At 43.0% G+C, this 26,198-nt stretch overlaps 2 protein-coding genes across 8 annotated transcripts in view; one reads left to right on the forward strand and one right to left on the reverse strand.

Annotated features, from left to right (window-relative positions):
- The window catches only part of WASHC4 (WASH complex subunit 4), a 57,717-nt gene extending 46,143 nt beyond the window's left edge, over positions 1 to 11,574 (forward strand). For 2 of the 5 annotated variants that reach the window (XM_030544798.1, XM_030544827.1), the window contains 5 exons: positions 2,683 to 2,830; positions 4,460 to 4,556; positions 5,094 to 5,290; positions 6,141 to 6,240; positions 8,220 to 11,574. In XM_030544798.1, coding sequence (XP_030400658.1) covers positions 2,683 to 2,830; positions 4,460 to 4,556; positions 5,094 to 5,290; positions 6,141 to 6,240; positions 8,220 to 8,287 — 610 coding nt within the window. In that variant the 3' untranslated portion in view covers positions 8,288 to 11,574. Of the gene's footprint in view, positions 1 to 2,682; positions 2,831 to 4,459; positions 4,557 to 5,093; positions 5,291 to 6,140; positions 6,241 to 8,219 lie in introns of those variants that run through there. The other 3 variants (XM_030544808.1, XM_030544817.1, XM_030544836.1) reach the window with 3 other exon arrangements.
- Positions 11,575 to 12,710: 1,136 nt separating this feature from the next.
- APPL2 (adaptor protein, phosphotyrosine interacting with PH domain and leucine zipper 2) overlaps positions 12,711 to 26,198 on the reverse strand; it is a 60,254-nt gene continuing 46,766 nt past the window's right edge. For all 3 annotated transcript variants that reach the window (XM_030544858.1, XM_030544849.1, XM_030544866.1), the window contains 11 exons: positions 25,681 to 25,869; positions 24,324 to 24,366; positions 24,186 to 24,242; positions 23,993 to 24,081; positions 22,013 to 22,171; positions 21,796 to 21,845; positions 18,169 to 18,343; positions 16,856 to 16,892; positions 16,558 to 16,698; positions 14,658 to 14,705; positions 12,711 to 13,805 (listed from right to left, as the gene is read on the reverse strand). In XM_030544858.1, coding sequence (XP_030400718.1) covers positions 13,674 to 13,805; positions 14,658 to 14,705; positions 16,558 to 16,698; positions 16,856 to 16,892; positions 18,169 to 18,343; positions 21,796 to 21,845; positions 22,013 to 22,171; positions 23,993 to 24,081; positions 24,186 to 24,242; positions 24,324 to 24,366; positions 25,681 to 25,869 — 1,120 coding nt within the window. In that variant the 3' untranslated portion in view covers positions 12,711 to 13,673. The remainder of the gene's footprint in view (positions 13,806 to 14,657; positions 14,706 to 16,557; positions 16,699 to 16,855; positions 16,893 to 18,168; positions 18,344 to 21,795; positions 21,846 to 22,012; positions 22,172 to 23,992; positions 24,082 to 24,185; positions 24,243 to 24,323; positions 24,367 to 25,680; positions 25,870 to 26,198) is intronic.

The following is a 26,198-nucleotide window of genomic DNA, read 5'->3' on the forward strand; positions in this document are numbered from 1 at the left end:
TGGCCCTGTGGGAAAGCCTGTCGTTCCCAGGAAGCCCTCCCTTGGATTGCTGCATAGTGGAAATTTCAGTCCAAGGACCCTCACTCACAGCGAGGAAAGGGGTGCAGATTTCAGGCAGCAGCAGAATGGAAATTGTGCCTGCTTATCATAGTAATAAAACCTTGCTCTGCCAGGGAAAGGGTTTTCTCTCCCTCTCTTGCTCCCTGTCACCCTCTGCTGGCTGGCTGCTCATTAGAGTGTAAGGAGCACTTTAAGCAGCCTGTGACCAGAACAGAGGCTTCTGAGGATTCTGCTTCCCATGGAGTTGCACCATCATGGGATTAAGTGAGAAATTCCTTCCCATGTTCAAAATGATCCTGTTACCGAGTAAAGCCCTGAGTGGTACGGGGTGCCAGGCCAAACAGCAGAGCTAGCCAGCCTTGCGGAGCAGGCAGGCAACCTATCATGCGGACATCTAAAAAGTGACTTCTACAATCGAGGTATTTGTACTAGCACTTCTCATTGGTTGAGAGATCCTCAGACCAGGATAAATAGCATGCTATCTTCCACCTGTAAATTGGTAGAGGAACTACACCTCTACCCCGATATAACGTGGTCCTCAGGAGCCAAAAAATCTCACTGTTACAGGTGAGACCGCGTTATATCAGGGTAGGGAGAGGAACCGCTCCCCGCCCCAGCTCACCTCTACCTCCTCCCTGAGCGCACCACCGCTGCTCCGCTTCTTCCTCCCTCCTTCCTTCCAGGCTTGCCACGCCAATCAGCTATTTGGCTCGTCAAGCCGGGGGGGGAGGGGCAGGAAGAAGCGGAGCGGCGGTGGCGGCGTGCTCAGGGGAGGAAGCAGAGATGAGCTGGAGTGGGAAGTGGTTCCTCTGCGCCCCCTGTTACTTGCTGTTGCCCTCCTCAGGGCACATCGCCCCAGCCCACCTCTGTTCCGCCTCTTCCCATAAGTGCGCCGCAGCTCTGCTTCTCCCCCCTCCCTCCCAGGCTTGCTGCACCATTCAGCTGTTTGGCATGGCAAGCCTGGGAGGGAGGAGAAGCGGAGCAGAGTGGCGTGCTCATGGGAGGAGGAGGTGGTGGAGCGGAGGTGAGCTGGGGCGGGAAGCTGTTCCTCTGCACCCCCCCTTCCTTGCAGCCCCCCTGCCCTAGCTCACCTCTGCTCTGCCTCTGCCTCCTCCCACGAGCGCGCCACAGCTCCGCTTCTCCTCCCCCCCAGGCTTGGCGTGCCAAACAGCTGATTGGCGCAGCAAGCCTGGGAGGGAGGAGAGGCGGAGCTGCAGCACACTTGTGGGAGGAGACAGAGTGGAGGTGAGCTTGGGCTGGGGCCCGTGGGGAGGCTCATAGCAAGTAACGGGCGGGTGCAGAGGAACCACTTGCGGCAACACACATTCGGATATAATGCTGTAAAGCTGCCCCATCTGCCGGACTACTGTTTTACCATGTTATATCCGAATTCGCATTATATCAGGGTAGAGGAGTACCACACACACACTACTGAAAAACAAACAAAACCAAAATTAAAAAACCCCTCATCTGCAGGACTTTTCCAGGCCAGGATGCCAGTGGCTTGCAAGGTACTCTAAAATATCTTCCCTTTGAAGCATTATTAAATAGATTATTTTCTGTAGATGTCTCCTTTGAGGCTATCATAAGATCCAAATGAGGACAGACTACTGATTTGAAACCAAATGTTAAGCTAAAATTTTGTTCTAACCCGTAGCCATCCCTTTGGAAGTTTGTGGCATACATGGACATTCCTAGTACTCAGAAGATATATTTCAAGCATATGGAGTACAAAAGCTAAGGGTACCCTGTTCAGCTCACTCTGTCCAAAATGCCAAGGCTCTAGGGCCTCAAAGTTGCTGCAGGCAAGATGTTAGACTCCTGCACCAGTTGGCATGTTAGGAATCTGGGAAAGCAGGACCAATCCCCAAATGGCCCCCTCAAGGATTGAGCTTACAACCCTGGGTTTAGCCGGCCAATGCTCAGACCGCTGAGATATCCCTCCCCCACAGAAATCTCTTGGAATATTGCGGAAAACGTGTATGAGCCTCATCTGAAGAGTTGCGAAGTAAGTTTCCATTTGTCTGTAGAGGAGAGCCTTTGGTAGGAGGGTGCTTCTGGTTTGGTTTCTACCTTATTCCTTGCCTTGTATTTGGGGAAATCTTTCCGTTCCTGTCTTTTGTTCTAATGTAATGATAATAAACTCTGGATTTTCTTCCCCCCCAACCCCCACTTCTAAGATTCACTGTTGGCTACTTCCTGTTAGTGATGAATTAGGAGAGAAGTTGTGCAACAGAATGAGAAATTTCTCACCTCATCGTTTTCTTTCTGTTAGCAGTTTCTTTCCTCATTCAGCCACCCTGGCAATCTGATAAATTCCATTTTGTATTTTGGTCATTTTTCTCTTAAGGGAGATTTAGACATACAATTGTTTTAAGTTATTTAATACATTATACCCAGTTGTCTTAATACTAATAATCAGTTGCTGGAGTGTTTCTACAACTGTAGAACAGCTCTTCTGGTTCCCTGGACTGAAGGGCTGGGTCTACTCCTGGAGCCTCCAGCAACAAACATTGGACTGCCTCCAAATCCCATAGGTGGGTACTAACTATTAGTGATGAATGAGGAGAAGAGCTGTGCCACAGAAAATGATCAGATAAGAAATTTTCTCATTCTTTGCAGGCAGTTGGATTCTGTCCTCACTGATCTCACACGTAATTCTGCAGAAGGGACAGAGTACTTCAAAATGCTTGTCGACGTGTTTGCTCCCGAATTCCGCAGTCCAAAGAATATGCACTTGCGCAACTTTTACATTATTGTTCCCCCACTGGTTAGTATTTTTGCCGCATATATTGATGTGAATTTTTTTTTGATCTATGATGCATAGCATTAAACCACAAGTACATGTGTAGTAGGCTATTCAAGCCGACTTAGGCACCAACTCCCAACAGTGCATAGATGGGACCTCTTTACTGGAAGAGTAACTTTAAAAAACCTTTCCATCCATTAAATTAAGTCAGTGGAGGAATCTTAATGGGGCAGAGAGAGAAGAGAGGCATCTGGGATAATGTGATGAAAGGAGAAAAAGCAATGATATTAAATGCCTCTTCCCCAAAAGTGTCCTTTCAGCAGCAGCTTGGGGACCTCCAACCGCTTTTAACTCCAAATTCTAGTGTATAAACTCTAAGGCCCTCATCCTGCAGTTGGATCTGGTCAGGAAGATCCTTGCCTCCATGCAGAGCCCCACTGACTTCAGCAGGGTTCTGCCCACTTCGATCGATTGCACGATCAAGGCCAAAATTGGGAACTGTTCACCATTCCAGAACTAGCTTTTATAATAGAAAATTAGCTGAAGGTGGCTGAACCTCCAGCTGTGATTGTGGAAGATGAGCTGGCATCATGGGTGATGAAAATGAGGAAAAGGGGGCAACATAATCCAAGGAAAGTCTAGAAAAATCATGAATGAATATATGCAAACAAGTTGGGGGAACGTTTCTCTCCTTCTCCCTACATCTTTCAGCTGTTTTTCAGAGATGGCTGCATTTCAGAAAGCTTCATTAAATATCTTTTTGAACATTTAACTATATTGAACTACATTGTAATGAATGGACAACTCTGGTGTGTGTGTATTAATAAACTATTGGTTTGCCCACTGGGTAATTGAAGAGAATTGGCCTTTTGCCTAAAACACGTCCATTGTGTGGTAGTGCTACAATGATATATGAAAGTGTAGCTCCTTTTAAACAGTAATAAAACTGCATGAGACTTTCCTGTGTGAGTAATTCAATACTAATTTAAAACATTGTCTTTAGTGAGCTTTCAAAAAAATCTTAGATCTTTGGGTTAGGTTTAAGAAAAGTCATTTATTTTGTTTATATTTAGCTTCACTTAAACCTCCATTGGACACCTGTTCTGTGCTCCTATTCTCTGTCCCTTATATTAATGTAAAGAACTTGACATCACCAGCAAATATAATGAAAATTATACCATACATTATTAATTATATTATGCAAACTCAGAACCCTCCAATCCTCAGCTGACCATCTCCCCCAGAGCCTAGGAAACAGATGGGCTGTCCATCCAAAACCCTTATAAATCAGGGACTCGGAATTTAGGTTGGGTTTTTGGATGTAATTATATTTTACAACTGACAAAATTGCAAATGAACACCTTTTATTTTACCAAATCTTACTCTCAGGTTATGTCTACACTACAGATCTTGCAGCTGTACCACTGCAGCTGCACCGCTGTAGGGTCTCCCTGTAGCCATTCTGTGCCGGCGAGAGAGAGTTCTCCTGTCGTCTTATCGCTGTCCACACTGGAGCTTTTGTCGGTGAAACTTCCGTCAGTAAGAGGTGTTTTTTTCACACCCCTGACACAAGTTTTGCCAACAAAAGTGCTAGTGTAGACCAAGCCTGAAATGACAATCTTTGGGACAACTGCCTTTCCTTCGTTTCAGACTCTCAACTTCGTAGAACATTCAATTAGCTGTAAAGAGAAGCTGAATAAAAAGAACAAAGGTGGAGCAGCTTTCACTGATGATGGTTTTGCCATGGGTAAGTTTGAGCATACTGTCTTGTCTTCCAGTCAATTGGCGTGATTAAGGCTTTACAAAATAATAATTTGCCGTAACTTTTATGTTTAGCATTGCTCATTATTTGTGATTTTAAAATTTGAGTTGTCCTTACTTCAGCATGACGGACTTGTGTAGATTATTGCTTTCCAGTTTCAATGTGGTGTACTTAGTTCTCTTACTTCTCTGTGCACACTACTAGGACAGACCACACTTCACCACAGGAAAATGGAATTTTACACAAGTCTGTTTCATCATTTGTTGGGTGTTTTAGCAATTTTATTTATTTCAACATTTTTATTTTCAGGGGTGCATGCATAAAAGCACATATAGCTGTGATGTTTTATAAAGTAAAACTTGCTCTTTATTGTAGCTTCATAGTTAAGACTTAATTGTAATGTAGCATATAAAGTGAATAGTCGCAATACTAATATTAAAGGATATTCAAGGGGGTATATATAGAATATGTACCTGCATTTGTTCACTTTGACTTTGGTAAATGGTTTGTTAATGACTGCAGGTGTGGCTTACATTCTAAAGCTTTTGAATCAGTACCAGGAGTTTGATTCACTTCACTGGTTCCAGTCAGTCAGGGAGAAGTATGTGAAGGAGATAAGAGCGGTAGCTAAGCAACAGAATGTGCAATCAACTAGTCAAGATGAAAAGCTACTACAGACTATGAACCTTACCCACAAGCGACTGGAAGTTTGTTTACAGGTACATTATGGTTCCAGTTCTATGACGTGTATTGAACTCCACATTTGCTTGTCTTGGTTCAGCTGGTTATTAGCACTATAGAAGGCACCATCAAGAATTTGTAGAGACCATTAAATTATTCCCTGCTGCCTAGCACAAAAAAAATGCCCCCCTCAAAAGAAGGGATGAGCTGGGTGGTATTAATTATATATTTAATGATGTAAGCATGCTTGGTGCTTTAAGATATGCTAGAAGAGAAATACCTTGCTCCTAAGAGCAGAAATCTACAATAGATGGCTAACTTGAGAGAGAATGACTGACCATGGAATTAGGAGGTAGGTAGCAATAAATAATATGATGTATATTTGTGTATAGAGAGTCAAAGGAGCTTGGTTCATAGCATTGGATATTATGACTTCTGTGAATTGTGAAGATGAATAATGTCTCAGCTATCAAACCAAGGAAAGGCAAGCCTTATTCTGTATCTTGAAATATAGTAGTTTTAACTTCAAGGCACAAAAAATTACAATTCTTTCTGCCTTATGTAGGTAGTACCATCCCTTATATCTGTAAGGTAACATGGAAAATCAGTAATTCAAATGTATAGAAGTAATACATGTGACCCAAGACTTAATCTATTTGATAAACTAATATAAAGTTCTTTTGGCCAGTCTAAGTGCTTTGTAAAACACATGTGAACAAGGTATAAAGTAGGATTTCCAAAAGCACCTAAGTGACTTAAAAGCACAAATCCCATTGACTTTCACTTAAGTGCTTCTGCAGATCCCATTCACATATGCTGTAGATAATAATTCTGTGATATACTACTGCTTACTGAAAGTCTCTTTCTTGTCTCAATATTTTTAATTAGGAGTTTGAACTGCTTTATTTCTCGCTAAGCAGTGCAAGAATATTTTTTAGAGCAGACAAAACTGCAGCAGAAGAAAACCAGGAAAAGAAAGAGAGAGAAGGTTAGTGAATGTTGTAGAACTTTTTTAGAACTTGACATTCTTGTATCTTCAGAGATACCCTGATTAGGATTTTGTGGTTTCCTGTGCAATGACTCAAAGACTTGCACTCTCCTTGTCCTGTGTAACTACATTCTTCTTACTGTCAGCTGATTCAGCAGAACTCCAAATGTTGTCAGAACCTAATAGTGATTCAGGACTCAAGGACAGCTGATGGTGATGATATCTGGAGTGGAGTGAATTTTAAGATGGACTATTGAGCCCAAAAGCCAGTGATAGGGGAGGAAGACAAATAACAGTAATATCACTTAATGGGCTAAATGCATTATCATTCTCACCATCACCAGTTTGGTAATGTTATACTCCTTCCCTCCACTGTCTTTATGATAGGCTCTTTTTGAAAGAATTCCATTTGAATTATTCATCATTGCTACTAGCTACAGTTCAGTGGCAGTGATTAGGGCTCCATGTCTGTCACGGAGGTCGCAGAAGTCACAGATTCTGGGACTTCAGCAGCGGCCATAGTGGCTGACCCCAGGGCCACCCAAGCAGCTGGCCTCAGGGACAGCTGCTCTGGCGGCCCTGGGGACAGCCACACTGGTCGCTGCTGGAGCGGCCCCACAGCTAAGATTTAGTCATGGGTATTTATAGTACAATCAGGGCCAGGTCACAGGCTATGAATTTTTGTTTATTGCTCGTTACCTGACCATGGCTTATACTAAAAATTCCCATGACTAAATTGTAGCCTTAGCTGTGATTAAGGAACTATTTTTAAACACTCATACAGAGATCATTGGCAACATGCAGGGAGATAAAAGCTTGAACATATTATACTTCTAACATGCAGATGCTCACAGTGTGTTTTGTCTTGGCAAATGAACTGCTAATATAGGATTTAGGGAATATGTTAATTCATGGTTTAGGTGAAGTGCCCAATTAACATTAATAGGCATGTTATATATTCAGTGTCAGGAGAATAATCCTACCACACAAATTTCTCTAGTCTCTCTTGCGCAGGGAGAGTTAGCATGTGTGGTTGAAAGCCTGTCTCTTTAAAAAATGAGAAGTGCTCACAAGGATTGTGAGGTAGATATATGGTTGTCCCAACGGATTTAGGAAAATTGTTATAGCTAATCCCACACAGGTGAATGTAGTGAAGTTGAAAACAGAATTAGTAGCATTTGGCCAGAAATGCCTCTTTTAGAGATAATACAACATAAACTTCTTGTCTGTCTGTAGTTCTGGTAGGTTCTTATCACAGATGTTATGAGTTTTTGGCTAAAAACACACAATTTTTCATTTAAAAAATGTACATAAAATGTGCCACTGTAAGTCTGCCAGAAACATAACGGGAGTAAACAGATCAAGGGGACCATCCTGAAAGGACCTGTTGTTGTTTCTACCAAGGGAAGCTGGCAAGTTCACTAAGGAAACTTTTTTTAGGATGAAATAGCATTAGTTTTTCATGTACATTTTAAAATTTCTATTCACTCGGAGTGGAGATGCTCAAATTACTATTCAGACTTAAACGGAAAAAAAAAGTTAATAGAAAAGGACAAATACTGTGGTAACTTTGAGTTAACCAGCCACAATTATATAGAGTATTCCTCTGAATAAGTATTCACAGTCATGGTAAACGTGCCAATCGTGTGCAAAGTGTGTTCTGCAGTAGTCAAGGCTTGAAAGTTTAGCTGTGAGAAGCAATATCGTAGGCTTCAGTCTTTAGACTTTAATTCTGCAAAGCAGTCCAGCACTCCAACTTCGCTCATATGAGTAGTCTTATTGACAGGGACTAACCACAGGAGCAAAGTTGTGCCTGTAAGTGCTTTGCAGAGTCACTAAGGATATCTCAGCCAAGAGACTAGAACTGGAACATTCCTGGCATACAGCAAGCTTACTTTTTATAATGTCTGGTTAAAACAAATTATTGTTTTCAATATAATATATCAATTTCAACTTTTTTTCTTTTTTTTCTTCTGTAGAAGAATCTGTTAAAACAAGCAATGGAGACCTCTCCACCGCTGCACCTGCAGATCCCGTTGTGAAATGATATTGCTGGTATGCATTATTTGTATGAGCTATCAGAATTATTAATTATCCTGTTCCTGCCAATAACTTTTTGTAGGGATAAAATCCTAGATTTGATTTACCTCTTGTGTTAAAATGGATAGGAAATGGTACAATACTGTAGCAATACCCAGTGGGCTACTATAGCTGAGTTTGTGTCCATATTTCCTTTGGAAAACCCTGTTTTTTCAGGAGTTTATTACATTATTTACAAAATTTTGGTCTGAGCTGAAACGTAGCATGTAAAACTTGACTTAGGAACAACCGTTATCTTAAGTTACAGAAGTGCAGATCAGAATTAGTAATTCACTAATTTCAAATGTTTTCTTGCATCGCTAGCTTTAAAACATCACTTAAAAACCTTGTAGGCCTTTGTTCCATGGTTTGCACTAGGGCATTTTGATCTTTTTAACCAGGAAGAACAATTAAAGACAGACAGACATTTGCATTTCTAGTATCTATTGTCTGAAAAATAATTTGGGTGCTGGGAATGCATCATATTCAGAGTATATGTGGCACCTAATACCATAGTCACATATCATACTATAATAATGCTCGGCATACCTTGTGAATGTAAATTGAGACTAATACATAGTTCAGAAACCCTTATTAATGTTAGCATATCTCACAAAGCCAGTATTCTTCATTGATTCTGATCCATTGGCATATCAGCTGACCTAAGGGGATTTAGCTCACTTTCCCTGCCTTTTTTTCTTTCATACCAAAGAAGGTGGGGTCAGGGGTAGAGAGACTACGCTAATGAAACTGCTTTAGGTTTACACTGAAGGCCTGACTTTCATCTACAAAAGTAAGGAAATTCAGAGAAGAGAAAACCAGAATTAGTGCTTCCTCTTATGACCAGGCACTGTATGAATGGGTGCCTGTGAATATTAAGTAAACTTACATTTCATGAATGCTGTAGTACCTAAGCACAAGTTTCAGCCTCAAGTCTGTAGGTCTGTTACACCCTTTGTGATGTCCAGACGTAGTCTTACATGCTTTATGATCAACAATAATTACACTGCAGGCTCTAAAAGCTGCTGTACACTGTGAGAATTCCATACAACTTAAACATGTGCTTGCTACAGTTTTGCAGATTGTGCAAGAGTTAGACAGTAGTTATCCAGATTCCTGACTCAAGCAAATGGCTAGTCTTATCTTAAAATTAAGTGCCAGTTACCACTAACTATGAAAAGGTACTGTTATGTTTTAATCACCCAGAACATAAAACAATATCTTGCTAGCTAAATAACACATCATTTAGTTTAACTGTGACTTGCAGTTTTTTGGCACATATGGTATATTTTATTGGACCACAGTTGCCAGCCTCATCTCCTAATTACAGTGCAAGATGCTGTTTTATAAATATTTCATAATTACTCCAAAGCTGGTCACTGATTATGTATATATGACTAATATAAAGTGTGACACACCTGATATTTGCCCCTGTCAGTCACTGATTCATGTAGAAATCTAGGACAAATGATGATTTGTTGAAACTGAAGGGACCAGACTGGCATGAAATTTTTTTCCCTAATGCTGAAAACATGACGCAGAAGCATCACAAACTGTTTACTTGGCTGCACTCATTAAATCCTTTATTTGCAATTCATCATAATTGCTGAGATGGCCCTAAAGAGTGCTGAAGACCCTAATTTGTATTTGTTTGAAGTGCTGTTTTATTTCAATGAGACTTTCATACGTTATTTTTAATTATTTGTGTCTAGTTTGACCTCTGGGCCTGTAGCAAACATTTTCAGCAGTGCTGCTGCTACTACTACTGCTAACTTCCCTGCTCCTGTATGTGCATATACATATATCCCTGTTCTAGACCAATCTTCAGTCATATAGTTCATAGGTTCTTGGGGGTCTGAAGAATCTATGGCTAGAGTCTCTCACTTCTCCTGTAGATTGACTATGTAAACATGTACATTCATGGCACACCTATGCTATAATAAAGTCTGCATTTTTCCCTTTTGCCCTGTAATTTGGAAGAATGCTATTACAAACACTTAATACTTTTCAGTTAATCTTGGATAGTGTATATGCCTGATCTGTACACTGCTAACAGATTAATGTGGTTTTGATGACCGAAATTCCACAGAAAGGACTACAGGCTATTTTTAGTACCCTGTTTAGAGATAGCATATGTGGCTGTGTAATGTATGTGTGAATATATACATATGTACAATGATATAGCTCTTCTCGTTAATAAAGGATTGTAGTTAATGTATTTGGAACATCTCACTATGCAGTAGAATCTCACTAATGGAGGGAACCATTGTATGGATTCATTCAGTTTCAAGCTGGAGTAGTGGGGCACAAACCCACCTGTGCCAGTGGGGGAGAGCGCCACATGAAACTCGTCCATTTCACTAGGCATTACAACTGCATGTGGTGCTACTACAGTGGGAACCTGGACCAGCAGCTCTTGCAGCTTGGGCACAATTATGGAAATGAGGCTCTGGGCTGGAGAAGGGAGAATCTTAGGAAAGCTACTGTTGCCACTTCACTCAAAAAATCCATTGGTAGCAAGAGAACAAGGATGGCTACAGCTGGCTTCATTTTGCTGAGGACTGATAGACCAGCTTTATAGCTCCCCTTTTCCTTTCAGTCAGGAACCAGGGGGCATTGCTGAAAGCTGCCTGTCTAGCAAGAAAGCAGCAGCTGCCATCTTTCACTTGTTCCTGTGGGTGGGCTGAGTGTTACAGGAAACAGATGTGTAGCAACAGCCCTTTTAAAAGCTCATGGCTGTCTCATTCTTCAATCAAACAGTAGTGAGAGCCCAGCCTTACAAATACCTCTTCCCACCCCCATTTTCCTTCCCCCACAACACCAGTACTGGGTGTGGAGTCTAATGTGCGCTCTAGACTCCTCACCCATCTGATTTCAGGGACTTACTGAAAGCCAGGACTAATCTCATGTGCCCTTTCCATTGGCTGGGTTGGGGGGAGAGATTCCACTAAGAGCTGACCCATCTGCACTTAAGTGAGCAGCTAATATGCTTCCAGTGTATAGCTGTAGGCTGCTGAAGTGCAGATTCCTGAGATCCTACTGCATTCTGTAAGCTGGAGGGAAATTTGAACTTTTCATCGGATGGCCATTGATGACAACCATTTTCAATTTCTCAGGTATGAAGGACCAAATGTAACATGTATTATCTAACTCATTTTACAAAAAGGGTATTTTGTTACCTTAGTCTTTTTTTTGGTTTTGTGAGTAGAGTACATTATGTACAGAAAGTTAATAAATGTAATTTTGAGAACATCATTCTTTGATTTTTGTCTTCAGTAACAGGTGTCCTCTGAACTATAAGCAGGTTTCAGTTCTCCATTAGTAAAAATTTAAATAAATAGGTATACTGTATCTCCATATATTTATCTCATAGAACAGGAAGGGACCCTGAAAGGTCATTGAGTCCAGGACCAAGTACTGATTTTGCCCCAGATTCTTAAGTGGCCCCTCAAGGATTGAACTCACAACCCTGGGTTTAGCAGGCTAATGCTCACACCAACAGTGTGACCGTTCTTACAGTGCAGTGGCTTATGTGTCAGTAGTAATGTGACCAAATCAATACACAGAGGGTTGGAGAACTAATACTTCATTCTAATTATAATTAACTTGCATGGTGTTAACATTCAAACATTTAGTGATGACTGACGGGTGTCTGGCCTTCTGCCATACTGATTCCAGGCAAAACGGGCATCTGCAAAGATTTTGGAAGATTATCCTCCTTGTCATGTTCTAGTTAACCGTAAGCTCTCTAGTATAGGGATCGGCAACCTTTGCCACGCAGCCCGCCAGGGTAAGCACCCGAGCGGGCCAGTTTGGTTATGTGCCGCATACGCAGGTTTGGCCGATTGCGGCTCCTACTGGCCGCGATTCACCGCTCCAGGCCAATGGAGGCTGTGGGAAGCTGTGGCCAGCACATCCCTCGGCCCACACCGCTTCCCATAGCCCCTGACCAGCGAACTGCAGCCAGTGGGAGCTGTGATCAGCCACACCTGCAGACGGCCTGGCCCGCCACTTGCTAAAGGTGGCCGATCCCTGTACTAGTATCAGAAAAGCTAATTTCTTAAGTGCCCAAAAGAAATTTAGATTTAATTCAATCAGTTTTACTCAATCAGCTATTCCAGCTAAGTTTTTAAATGAAACTAGAGATAGAGAACAGCATGAACCAATGCTGTATGGGTTTTCCTGTGATGTCTATCGTTAAAGTATTTGCCACTGCATACAGTCTTCAGTAATCCAACTGACCAGCTGCTTCTTGACTATGCAACACAAAATGGCAAAGCCTCCATAAGCAAGTCCTGTATAACTTATTGCAGATGAAACTGGAGAAAACGCCCTAGCCAGTGCACAAAGTACCTCCGTTTAGGCAAGCTACCAGTCACTAACACACAGACTTATAATCTAGCATTTTATTGGTAAGCTTTTTTTTATTGAAGACTTTTGCAGACTGTCAGACTTTATATTTCACCATAAAATTAATGTTAAACTTACAACCATACTTAATGCAATAAACATACTGACTTATGACCGTTATCCCAGGCTGCTACTTTCAAGAAGCTTAACCATATAAAAACCACACACAAACATGCAAACTCCTTGACTATTTCTGGATTCTGTTTGCATTTTGGTTGTATTTAAAACTAACAAATCCAGGAGTTGTTATATCCAGGATTTAGACATTCTGTAATTGAGTAAGTGTGGTCCCTATGAAGATGAATAGGCACTTAAATTTACTTTGTAAGCTTATTCTAGGTGCAATACAAAAATAGATTAATAGGAAAAAATTAGTGTTTATCAAATAGTTCTGTAAATAGACTAGCACAAAAGATAAATTCTTGTAACACTTAAAGTACACTAGAAACTAAAAAACTTCATTTGAAAATAAAGTAAATAGTGCATTTTTCTTAACCTTCACTCAGATACACTATATCATGCAAACTATGGAAATTACTGATCACTACAGGTACAAAATTTTTACAGTGGCCTGATTTTCAGAGAGACTGGGCATCCACAACTCCAACTGAAGTCAATGATAAGGTGATCAGCACCTCCAAACTAACTAAAAGTGTATAAATCTGAAGAATGTGACATTAACCCTTCGCTTCGAACAGTCAGCATCAAGGAGCTAACATTGAAACACTCCACAAAAGATTGTCAGCTATTCCAAACAAACCCAGAAGGCAAAATTCTGTTCTCACTCCATTGTAAGTCAAGAGAAACTGCACTCAGTTACTCCTTATTCTCATTACTATAAGAGAAAACAGAATGTGGCCCAAGGTGTGCACAAACATTTGAGATCTGCAAAAAACGACTCCCTGCTTTCCACCTTCCCAACCAACACACAAGGAATGAAAAGTTTATGCTTCTGACTCTTCCCCCCTCTCTTCAGGTACGGCTCCATCCTCTTCTGAGTGGTCATTCAATAATTTGAATTTGCCATCATTTGTTAGCGGCATGGACATCATTAACTGAGCTAGTGCTTCTGGATCCTGAAATGAAGATGTTAACGAACATTAAGTTCAACAAGCTGTGGTACCTTTCTTTTTTTAGCATACAGAGCTTCTCTGCATGACATATTTTAAAATATAGCTATATATGTAAATGAGATTTTGGCCCCAACTTTGCGGTACAGTGAGAGACTACTTGTGCAAAATTAGACACATGCATGACTGTTTTCAGGATTAGAGCTTTTATTTGCTGCTCTTGCCTAGAATTACTACTCCAGCCCTTGAAATATTTGGTGAAAATTGTGGGTAACTTGTCAACACTGAAGAAATGAGTTTACCCTGTTTTCTGGGAGAAAGGGTACTTTGCTTATTGTGTAAACTACTGATACATCTAACATGCTTTGGAACTCCAGTGACACCAGAAATGTGTAGGAAAATTTTGGTAAAGGATGAGATTTTGATATGAATCTTCACAATTGTAACTTTCATTTATTTTGGGTGGAGAAAACACATCGTAACTTTTCAGCCCCGAGGAGAAGAGTTGGGGATAGTTACTGTGAAGTATTAGTGCAGAAATCTCAATTTTTCATTTTTAGGTGCTTTTTTCACTAACTGAGAGGGCTTATTTTTAAACTTGTCCCTGCAGTGGACAATTGCATATCTATAAATTCGATTTACGTTGGTGCAGAATCAGATTAAATGTAAACTTGTACTGTTTAGCTGATGACTGAGTTAAATGCATGTCCTTGCTCGATGTTCAGTAGCAGCAGTAGTCTGTATCGTATTGTGTTTTATATACACAGCCAAACAGTGCAGTCAAATTTACAGGAAATAAATGAGCATTACAATGAGAGATTGGTGAGAGAAAATCAAAACAGAACAAGTATACTTCACCTTTTGAGCCTCAATAATTTCCTTTCCCAAGCTTATTGCATAACAAATCTGAAAAAAAAAAAAGTGGACTGAGTTTCTAGTAAAACTTTAAAAATCTATGCTAACTTGATGAATTTTCATTGATGATGCTTCATACATCTCAGACTGTTTGTATAGCTAGAGTATCTCTCTTGAAGCCTATTATCATAGGACTGCATGTCTAAATCTGTCTGTTTTACAAAGCTAGCATCTGCTCCAATGTTCAATGAAGTCAATGGAAAGACTAGTGGCTTCAATGGACCCTTAGTGACCCAAAGCATTATGACACTCAGCTTTTTAGATGCTTGGGAAATCACAGGAACACCACTCAGCTCCACAAAGCCTAAGTCAGGCATCTAGACTCCCTGTACAAAGAACAGGGAGAGCCACAAAAAACCAGCACGCTAGGTGGAGAGGTGCCAACGAGAGGGGTGTATCCTAAGAACAGCTCCCTCATGGAGATAGACACCTAATTCCAGGCTATAGGGAGGTGCCTAGCTCTGCTTACGATTCACAAGCAGGAACCTGGCACCTAACTTGTTTCCTGGGCGAAGGGATTAAGCACTGCCTCACTCTGCACAAAACAGCTGGAGGATGTGGTGGTGGTAACCACCTCAACTTCTAGCCCAATGGTTAGAGCACTTGCATAAGATGAGGGAGACCCAGGTTCAGTCTGCCCCCTAGACAGATAGGGAGAGGATTTGACTGAAGATCTCCCATCTCTCACCAGAGCTCTAACTACTGAGTTGTGGGTTATTCGGATGTGGGCTCCCCCAGTTTCTCCTGTTGAAGCTGTTCCATTTTGGATAAATACTTAAGTCATTGGGCAAGAGAGAATGATGCTGTAGTTCAGTGGTTAGGCTATGTACCTGGGAGGTGGGAGACTAAGCTCCAGTCTCCCTGCTTTCATGGACTAATTATTCATCCACAGTTGAACAACTTCAACAGGAGACAGAGAAACACCCACATCAACTGGGAGGCAGGGGTCGTAGTTACAAATGAAAATTCTTCCACATCAGTAGTGGTCTTAAGAATGCAAAACAAAATGGTGGGCTTGGTCTCTCCCATCTTTACTACTTGTTTTTTGGACAGCCTTCTGTTACCTCATGTGCAGCTGTATCCATTAGTATCAAACCAGAGACATATTCTGCATTGTCTTCTCTATAAGAAGTTGTAAAGTCTGAGAGATTAGGAAATGAGTTAACACTCCTACTCCGCTGTCAATCTATTTCAACTATCCCACAATTCATGTTTTCTTAAAGGTAGTTGGAGAGAAAATATGGGTATGGGAAGATTTTCTATTGGCCCACAGCTGGTTAGCGAGAGAGAGAAGCTTTCGAGCCACACAGTGCTTTTCAGGGCTTGAATAGTCCCTTAGAATGTGTGTTGATTACTTATGCAAAACAATCTGTTCCACCTTGCGTTTAGCTGTGACACTGGATGCACCTTTCCCAGACCGGAAGAAGAGCTCTGGGCAGCTCAAAAGCTTGTCTCTCACGATTACATATTGGTCCAATAAAAGAAATTACCTTATGCAACTTCTCTCTCTAATAGCCTGGGACTGACAGCTACAACTATTCTGCATGCAACAACTTAAAGGTAGCTGTCACAATACAAGTGACAACCTTGCTTTTGCCAGGATTGGTGCTGGACACTGACTCCTAAGACCTTAGATAGAAAGGAACTTATGTGAATGCTGATCCTACTATGTGCTGTCTTATGCCATCACATGTCCCTCAATCATTAGATTAAGAATAAAGGAAACCATCTGACTCTGTTTCTGTAACACTCCCCCTATAAGAGGCTTCCAAAAGGCAAACTGACACTATGATTCATTTTTTAAAAAAAAACTGTATAAAAAATACAATATAAAACACAAGACCTTTTCGCCTTCTGTGTTGCTCTCAAAAATATTCGCACTCATGAATTCTTCCCCCAGTGACTCGGTGACACGGACCACAAAACCAAGCAGTCTCTTGTTATCCTGATGGGCAGCAAACTGCGTCACGCTGGCAAGTTCAAACTGGAAAAGCATATTAGAGAGCTTTAAAAATAGCAAAAGCTCAACTAGGGTGGGAGACCAATCCTCTCTGGGATTAACTGTTATCAGTGCAGAGGGAAACAATCAAAGAGATGTTGCAATTATTTAAACTTTACTATCAACACGAAGAATTACTTACAGTTGTTCGTGTAACTTGGGTTTGAGGATCTATTAACCTGCAATTATAAAAAGTTTTAAGTAAGAATATTGAGCACTTTTGTAATGACTTCAGCCATATAGCTTAACCCAGGGGTTCTCAAACGGGGGGGGCGGGACACCTCAGGGGGTTGTGAAGTTATTACATGGGGGGGGTCACGAGCTGTCAACTTCCACCCCAAACCCCACTTTGCCTCCAGCATTTATAATTGTGTTAAATATATTAAAAAGTTTTTTTAATTTATAAGGGAGAGTCACATTCAAAGGCTTGCTATGTGAAAGGGGTCACCAGTACAAAAGTGAGAGAGCTACTGGCTTAAACCTTGTACAAAAGAAAGAGGATCATTATATCTATTTAACACAGGAGGAAACTGAGGCACACACTTGAATTGATTTGCCTAAAGTCTTGCAGTAGGTCAGTGGCAAAGCCAGGAATGGAATTCAGCTCCCCTGACTCCCAGCCCAGTGCCCTTTGCCCTGGGCCATGCTGCCTTTCTGATGACACAGGAAACTTGGATAGTCTATGTGCCATGAACTAGTACTACACAGGTTTGTACTTGTACATTATCAAATTCACAAAAACACCCAAAATAGAGTTTTTTTCTCCCCAAGTGTGTGTGCGTGAGCCCTGACTTGTGCACTGGCTCACCTATCTGAAAGTTTTGATGGGAAGGCAGCTTTGACACTTATTTTAAAGCAATAAAATTGGACAAGTGATCTGTTTTGCTGTATTGTGTTTCAAATTCAAAGTGAAGGAGGAGTGTCTGCACAGAGGTGATCTTTCTAGACCTCTCTGCTACTGTTCATGAACTAACATGCAGCCTTATTGCATCCTGAAAGTTTGGATGGGATGATTTCTAACTTGCGTGAGTTGGAGTCCTCTACAACAGCAAGTCCCAGAAGCTGGGGCCCACCCAGGTAAGGAGAAACCCCCAATTTCAAACTTTTAGATGATACTGGAGCAACTTTTGGATTTGTTTATTGCTATAATTTATAGTCTCACTCTAAAGAGATCTGAATGAGAGGCCCAGTCATTGGTCTGTTACAAAAGGCAATGGTTACAGTGTGGCTGCTAGAACCCCCTCCACTGTAGTGACACAATTGGCTTTATAATTAAAAAAAATTATGCCTGTAACAATGAGGCTTTTGCTGTTTTGTTTGTAGAGATCCATATGTGCAAGTCTCCTACCCTTTGGGGAAAGGAAGGTGGTGTATTTAAAAACACCCTGTCGCCTATAGATACCTCAGATGGAAAACAGAACAGTAGGGCTGAGAGTGTTAAGAATTTTACTCTACCTGAGACTCTTGGTGGTGACCATTAGATGGGATTCAGTTGTGCGGAAGATGTTATGGATGGCACGAGCAGCCAACACTTGCCTCATAGCTTCATAAATCACCTCATTTGTATCATCTGATTGAACAGCCATAGATCCTAAAAACCGAACTACAAACATCTGTTGCAAGAGTGAATCTGGAAAACAAAGGAATGATCTCCTATACTACATTGATTCACGCCTGTGTTCAGAGTTTACCAAAAATCTAATTACTACTAGAACTGTTCTGAAAAACTGTGGTCAATTACCGGGTCGTAACTTGGGATAACTGTGGCCTGGTCTACACTACGCCTTTAAACAGAATTTAGCAGCGTTAAACCGATTTAACCCTGCACCCATCCACACAACGAGGCCCTTTATATCGATATAATGGCCTCTTTATACCGGTTTCTGTACTCCTCCCCGACGAGGGGAGTAGCACTGAAATCGGTATTGCCATGTCGGATTAGGGTTAGTGTGGCCGCAAATCGACAATACGGGGCTCCAGGCGGTATCCCACAGTGCATCACTGTGACCGCTCTGGAAAGCGATCTGAACTCGGATGCACTGGCCAGGGAGACAGGAAAAGCCCCGCGAACTTTTGAATTGCATTTTCTGCTTGCCCAGCGTGGAGCTCTGATCAGCATGGGTGGCGATGCAGTCCCAAATCCAAAAAGAGCTCCAGCATGGACCATACGGGAGATACTCGATCTGATGGCTGTATGGGGAGACAAATCTGTTCTATCAGAGCTCCGTTACAGAAGACGAAATGACAAAGCATTTGAAAAAATCTCCAGGCTATGATACAATCCACAGCACAGTGCATAACGGAAAGCCAAAGAACGAAATGGGCGCTCATAGAGGGAGGGCGGGGGTACTGAGGACTCCAGCTATCCCATAGTCCCCGCAGTCTCCGAAAAGTATTTGCATTCTTGGCTGAGCTCCCAATGCCTGAAGGGTCAAAAACATTTTCCCGGGTGTTTCAGGGTATATGTTGTCAATTTACACCCTTCCCCCTGGCCGAAAGAAAAGGGAAAAAAACGTTTCTCGCCTTTTTTCAATGTCACCCTATGTCTACTGCATGCTGCTGGCAGATGGGGTGCTGCAGTGCTGAACACCAGCATCCCCTTCCCGATGGCAGATGGTACAATATGACTGATATCCATCTTCATCATCAGCTCATGAGTGCTCCTGGCTGGCCTCGGTGAGGTCGGCCAGGGGCGCCTGAGTAAAAATGGGAATGACTCCCGGTCATCCCCAGCAGATGGTACAGAATGGCTGGTAACCGCCTTCATCATAGCAACTGGAGGCTGAGCTCCATCAGCCCCGCCCCCCCCTTTCATGTCTAAAGAAAAGATTCTGTACTCCCTGGACTATCACAGCACCGGGAGGCTGGGCTCCTCTCCCTCGTCACCCTTTAATGTCCTGCCTGGACTATCATAGCAGCTGGAGGCTTCCTCCCCCTCATTTTATCTCACTAAAAAGTCAGTGTTTCTTATTCCTTCATTCTTTATTACTTCATCACACAAATAGGGGGACACTGCCACCGTAGCTTAGGAGGGTTGGGGGAGGAAAGAAGCAACGGGTGGGGTTGTTGCAGGGGCACCCCCTAGAATGGCATGAAGCTCATCATTTCTGCGGGATCTCTGGGGCTCTGACACAGAGCGGCTGTGCCCTCTGGTTCTCGAATACACTTGCCCCATATTCTAGGCAGAACTGACTATTTTTAGACAAAACATAAAGAAGGGAATGACCCGGGGAGTCATTCCCATTTTTGTCCGTGCGCCCCCGGCCAAGCTCAGCGAGGCCAGCCAGGAGCACCCATAACAGCAGTAGACAGTACAGAACGACTAATAACCGTCATCTCATCGCCAATTTACAATGGCATGGCAGACAGTGCAATCGGGATGGTAACCGTCTGCTACCTTGCAAAGGCAAATGAATGCTGCTGTGTAGCACTGCACTACCGCGTCTATCAGCAGCATCCAGTACACATATGGTGACTGTGACAAAAGGCTAAACAGGCTCCATGGTTGTCATGCTATGGCGTCTGCCAGGGCAATCCAGGCAAAAAGGGCGTGAAATGATTGTCTGCCTCTGCTTTCACGGAGGAAGGATTGAAGACGACATTTACCCAGAATCACCCGCGACACTGTTTTTGCACTGGGATCTCAACCCAGAATTCCAGTGGGCAGGGGAGACTGCGGGAACTATGGGATAGCTATGGCATAGCTACCCACAGTGCAACGCTCCGGAAATCGACGCTAGACTCGGTACATGAATGCACACTGCCAAATTAATGTGCTTAGTGTGGCTGCGTGCACTCGACTTTATACAATCTGTTTTACAAAACCGGTTTATGTAAAATCAGAATAATCCCATAGTGTAGACATACCTGGCTAATCAGGAATATGATTGAAGAGGAAATGATGTGAAAGGCACAGGGTTTTAGTCTGACTCAGCTTTACCAAACACTTGGATTGCATGCAAGTGTAACAAATAAGAATTATAGCAGAAAAATATATATTGAAATTTTTGTAACTGATTAAAATTTTTTCTTTTTGACTTCTTGTAATAATACCCCCTGTCTCTCTCTCACTGCTGCTCCAGCTCTATTAAGTAGTTGGACTGACTATTTATTTATCACTCTTAAAAATTATACAATAATTTTGCATAAAGCCTCAGGTTCTAATCTCGTGGTAAAATTTCCGTTTTCGGATTTGTTCTATTCTTGATGGTTTGCTCTGTGGGGTGGCAAGAGCAAGAGAGCATGGTGAGTTTCTCCTTTGTCTGTGGTCCTCTCAGACTTCAATGGCTGCTTTCCTGTTCTAATGAGGCCCTTGTAAGCCTTCCGTGCTTACTGCATACTAAGCTAAGTGCCCATCTCCATCACAAGCTCTTATTTACTATCTGTACTATACAGCAGCACCCAGAACTGTAGGGCCCTACCAAATGCATGGTCTATTTTGGTTAATTCCAGTGGTAGGATTGTAAAATTACTCCATTTCATGCTTTCAGATGTTTACATCTGAAATGTCACCATACTGTAACTGGGGGCAAGTGGTGTCATTGGGAGGAGTCGCAAAGCTGTTGCAAGGGAGTCATGGGATTGCTACGCTTGCTTCTGTACTATCTTCAGCCACAGAGCTTGCTGCAGTCAGCAGAGGTACCTGGAGGTGGGTCTGATCTCTCCCCCCAGTAATAGCTATACAGGGGAAGAGGAAGTTCCATCCCTGCCGGGACTAGCAGCTGGAGCCTGGTGCTTGGTAGGAGCTCCCGGCTGGGGCATCCCAGCCCTGCCCCCTTCCCCCCCTCCAATAGCTAGATTTCAGGGTCTGTGATGTGTTTTTCACGTCCTTTATTTGGGTAGAGCCCTACCCATAAGCCTCAGTCAGGATCAGAGGCCCCTTATATTAGGTCAGCATTTCTCAAACTGGGGGGGTCCCAACCCAAAAGGGGGTTGCAAGATTTGTAGGGAGGTAGCGACAACAGCGGCTGCTGGTCGGGCACCCAGCACTGGGCTGAAAAACCATCTATAAAGCCGTTAATACCACTATACATACACTTGGGACTATTACCCCATTATAATGAGCCAAAAAAAAGTGTTTACCTTCCTCATCGTTCTTGCTGTCTTCAGATTCTCCAAATGGGTTTGTGCGCCTGAAAAATATTTTTAAGAAAATCTAATCACATATGTGCTCAGAACAGCTGACTGATTTTACGAAAATTCTCATCGGTTTGAATGATCACACACAAACGTCGGAAAGGGAATAGCCCTTTCCTCTCAAACTGTCTGGTCAAAGTTGTTGAACATTAGCTGGTTGTACCTGCCACCTCTGTTTTGATCCAGGAATTCAGTTGCAGGAAGTACCATGTCAAACTGAATTGGTGTTCCAGGTGCAATTAACTCTGTGCAATCGGGTTTGGTGGACAGTTCTTTAGGGATGATCCTGTCACTCACCATCTCCATATTCTTCACATTCTGGCTACATGGAAAATGGAGAAAGGTTTTGAATGAAAATGTAATGTCGTAACATTGGAAGGAAGACAGGTTTACACCAAATCCCAGTGTTCATTGCCCCCAATAAGCAAACTGCAATATTAACACATCACTGAGGCTACTAACTGAATTTCTCTTCCTCTTCATCGTCATAAATAAAATCACTTACTAGTGAAAAGAAATGTTGCTACATCCGAAAAGAAGGAACAAAGAGTATGTCTACATCTACAATTTTGCAGCGCTGGTTGTTACAGCTGTATAGGGCCAGCGCTGCAGAGTGGCCACACTTACAGCAACCAGCGTTGCAAGTGGTGTTAGATGTGGCCACGCTGCAGCGCTGTTGCACACCGCGAGGAAGGAGACCTGCTTGGAGGGGGGGTCGGGGAACGCCAGAGCACACCGCGGGGCTGGATACCTGCTTGGAGGGGGGGTCGGGGAACGCCAGAGCACACCACGGGGAAGGAGACTGCTTGGGGGGGGGGGGTCGGGGAACGCCAGAGCACACCGCGGGGAAGGAGACCTGCTTGGAGGGCAGTGGAGTTTGCTTAATTACCAGAGAGGCTTCCTCAGGTATGCTGGGATACCTGCTTATTCCACGGAGGTCAACAAAAACGCTGGTGAGTGTCTACACCTGATGACCAGCGCTGGTGATCCAGCGCTGGATCCTCTACACCCGAGGCACGACTGGGTGTAAGGCCAGCGCTGCAAACAGGGAGTTGCAGCGCGGGTAATGCCCTGTAGGTGTGTACACATCCTAAGTTGCAGTGCTGTAACCCCCTCACCAGCGCTGCAACTTTGTAGTGTAGACAAGGCCAAATTCCAAATGAAAGCCAGTGCCTGCTCTTGGTTACATGTTACCATGGTGACTGATGTGCACACCACTGCCCTCTATTGGTTATAATCAGAACTGCGCCAGTCTATCTGCTCAAGTACAACTCTACCCAGTGATGAGCTGATTGCCTCCCACCGACCCATCCAGCCCCCCCTCCTTCCTGACTGCTCCCCCAAGACCCTTGCCCCCATTCAACCCCCCTTTTCCCCACCTCTGACTGCCCACTCTACTCTAATTTGCTCTACTTTATTTAGTGCTCTGCTTTTAGGATCATGCACTCAGAGCATGAAAATAGTCAGTCAGTCAGTCTCTGGAGCTGGTTTTGGACCCGTCACAGAGACTGAGGAGTTCTTGCTGGTCAAGAGGCTGGATTTCTCAAGAAAAGTTCAATGGAAAACATTTGTTTGTTTTTTTACATCCAGGTGCACACAGCTTCACTAACAACCTCTATTTGGGGATAGAGGCTTTAACACCTGACTTGAATGGGTCCAGGATCAGACCCAGCAAAGACTGCAAGACGACTCCTTGTGCTCGTTTCAGAGTACAGACAGGAATAGGGAAAGGCAGTCTACATCGAATTTGTATGGTGACAGCATTCAAGGGCCCCCAATTAGCAATCAGGACCCCATTGTACTAGGCACTATACAAGCATATAACAAAACTGTCCCTGCCCAGAAGAGTTTACAATCTAAGTACTGTGTCTGTTTCATAACAAATGAATAGGAGAAACCCCACCTGTATGTTAAAATTGGAAGTGGCTGGGGCCCTAATCCTGCAAGCTGGACTGTATTGCAGCAGAGCCCTGAACTCATATTGGATCCCATTGCCTTCACTGGGATTCCACACAGGCCCAGGGATCTGCTGGAATGGACAGAGTTGCAGGGTCAGGGCTTCCCACATCGGTCTTGCCCCATAAGCGGAGTCTGACTGACTGCACAACCGCAAAAATCACTCCTACAGAAAAGTGAGTGTTACCTGGGACGCAAACTTTCATGTTTTTTTCCAAAGCTTGTGATGGGAGTCACTGCCTGAAGGGCTGTCTGATTTAACTTGATTGCAACAGCCTACAAAACAAAATGACATTTCACCCTTACAGCAACGCTATAGGTCCTGTGCTACGCCAACAAAGCAAGTTGGAAAGAACAGATGAAAACAAACAAGCGCTCACCTCGGGATTGTCGGTGAGATAGATCTGCCTGGAGATGTTGTTGATTGCACATATCCACTGTAAGGAGAAAAGAAACTGAACACTCCAAACTATTTAAGGGATAAGAAAGTAAAAATGTTAACCAATGAAATATTTTACCTCCTCGTATTCTTTTTTACTTTCTGCTTGAAGGGTTATCCCCCTAAAACACAAATACATTAGCTTCATGTTTTTCTGGTATCACTGTTATATTACATGCACTCACTCTCCCTGCACACAGAGACAGTTAGTTTCAAGGGGGGAGACTCAATAATCTCAAGTATCAGAGGGGTAGCCGTGTTAGTTTGGATCTGTAAAAAATGACAGTCCTGTGGCACCCTATAGACTAACAGACGTATTGGAGCATGAGCTTTCGTGGGTGAATACCCACTTCGTCAGATGCAAGTGGGTATTCACCCACAAAAGCTCATGCTCCAATACTTCTGTTTGTCTATAAGGTGCCACAGGACTCTGTCGCTTTTTTCAATAATCTCATAAATTGATCTTTAACTACTGCGATTCTATATCATAGATAAGGCTGTAAGAAAATCACAAGCCGTTATTTCGCTGGGGAAACCGCATCTTTTAAACACACACCACAACTTTCTATAGTTGCCATGAATTTGAGTGGCGTTGTGAGCCAGTGCGCCAGGTTGCAATACCACTTGCTCAGCTTTGCGAGCTGCTGTGCAGGGTTGCAATGCCACTCAAACCTGGCTCAGCTGCCCTTCCATCATGCTGGCTTTGAGAGCCAGGTGGGACACACGTTGTCCCTTCTGTGCTGCTGCCCTGCTCAGAAAGGCAAGCTGCGTACCTTGGCAGAAGGTGCTGCAGCTTACATGGGGGTGTATCTGTTTCTATTTTTGTGTGCGGTTATTTGTTTTGTGGTACTTGAACTGACCACACCAAAACCACAGCTTAGCTTTAACAAGCCACGGCTGCAACTTTTGCACCAAAAAAATCATGACTGTTACAGCCTTAATCCATAGGGTTATACTGGACACTTGGCTCTGCACTCATGTTGATGGTACTCACGAGTACTTCAGCTAATGAAGCTTTCACAGCACTCTGAGGTAGGCAAGTCAGTATTATTCACATTTTGCACATAGAGAACTGAGCTATCATAAATCTACAGAGGCAATGAATGTCAGAGCTGGCATTCTGGAGTACCTGATTCCAAAGTCCTACACTCAGGCTACTAAACGGTGCCTCTCTGTGGGCAGCCAGCAACCCGAGTTGTGTGAATACCCTATTCCTAAAGGAGACAACATTCATCATTTATGCAAGGTGTGCACTTGATTTAAATGTGCACAAGTACTCTTATTTCCTGTAGGTCAGCGTTATGATGGCAATCCAGCTCTGTTAAAATGGCTGTCACTAGGGACCTGTGTTCACACAACAATTAGGCATTCTGAAACCCCATCTGGTACACCGGACATGACTGGTTGCTCTCTAACAGAAAACTTGTGACCCATACGATTTTCCTGTAGGAGTGGTGATTTGAAAGCAATATCGTCGGTCTTCACAGTCCACTGCCATTACAGAGCAGTTATCCAAGTCCTGAATCAGTCCTCCAGCTACTGCTCCCCTGGGTTGGCACATCAGGTTTCCTCCTTGAGTGAAGAAATAGAGTCTGTCCCAGGTTGTAGTCACCAGGCCTGTTTTACTATAGAGAATTAAGAGAATTTACTACACCGAATTAAGACCAGTTAGCACAATATTTCTAGTTAGAAATAACCCCAAATTCAATTCCTGGATCAGAAACCACCCCTGCCAAACTCTGAGCAGGTCCTGCTGCAGATGCAGGGCTGATCCTTATTGTCAAACATGGATCTTTGTAACTTGTAAACTAAATTTCAACAAACATGTCAAAAGACACCCAACCACAATGGAGACGCATTCCCAGGGCAAGCGGAAGGGTTAAGGAGCAGCTGGTTTTGAGTGATCCAAGTTTAAAATGAACAATCATTTGCAGTATTTCCTAGCTGCGAACAG

Source organism: Gopherus evgoodei, chromosome 1 (genome assembly GCF_007399415.2).
Source record: "Gopherus evgoodei ecotype Sinaloan lineage chromosome 1, rGopEvg1_v1.p, whole genome shotgun sequence".
NCBI classification, from domain to species: Eukaryota; Metazoa; Chordata; order Testudines; family Testudinidae; genus Gopherus; species Gopherus evgoodei.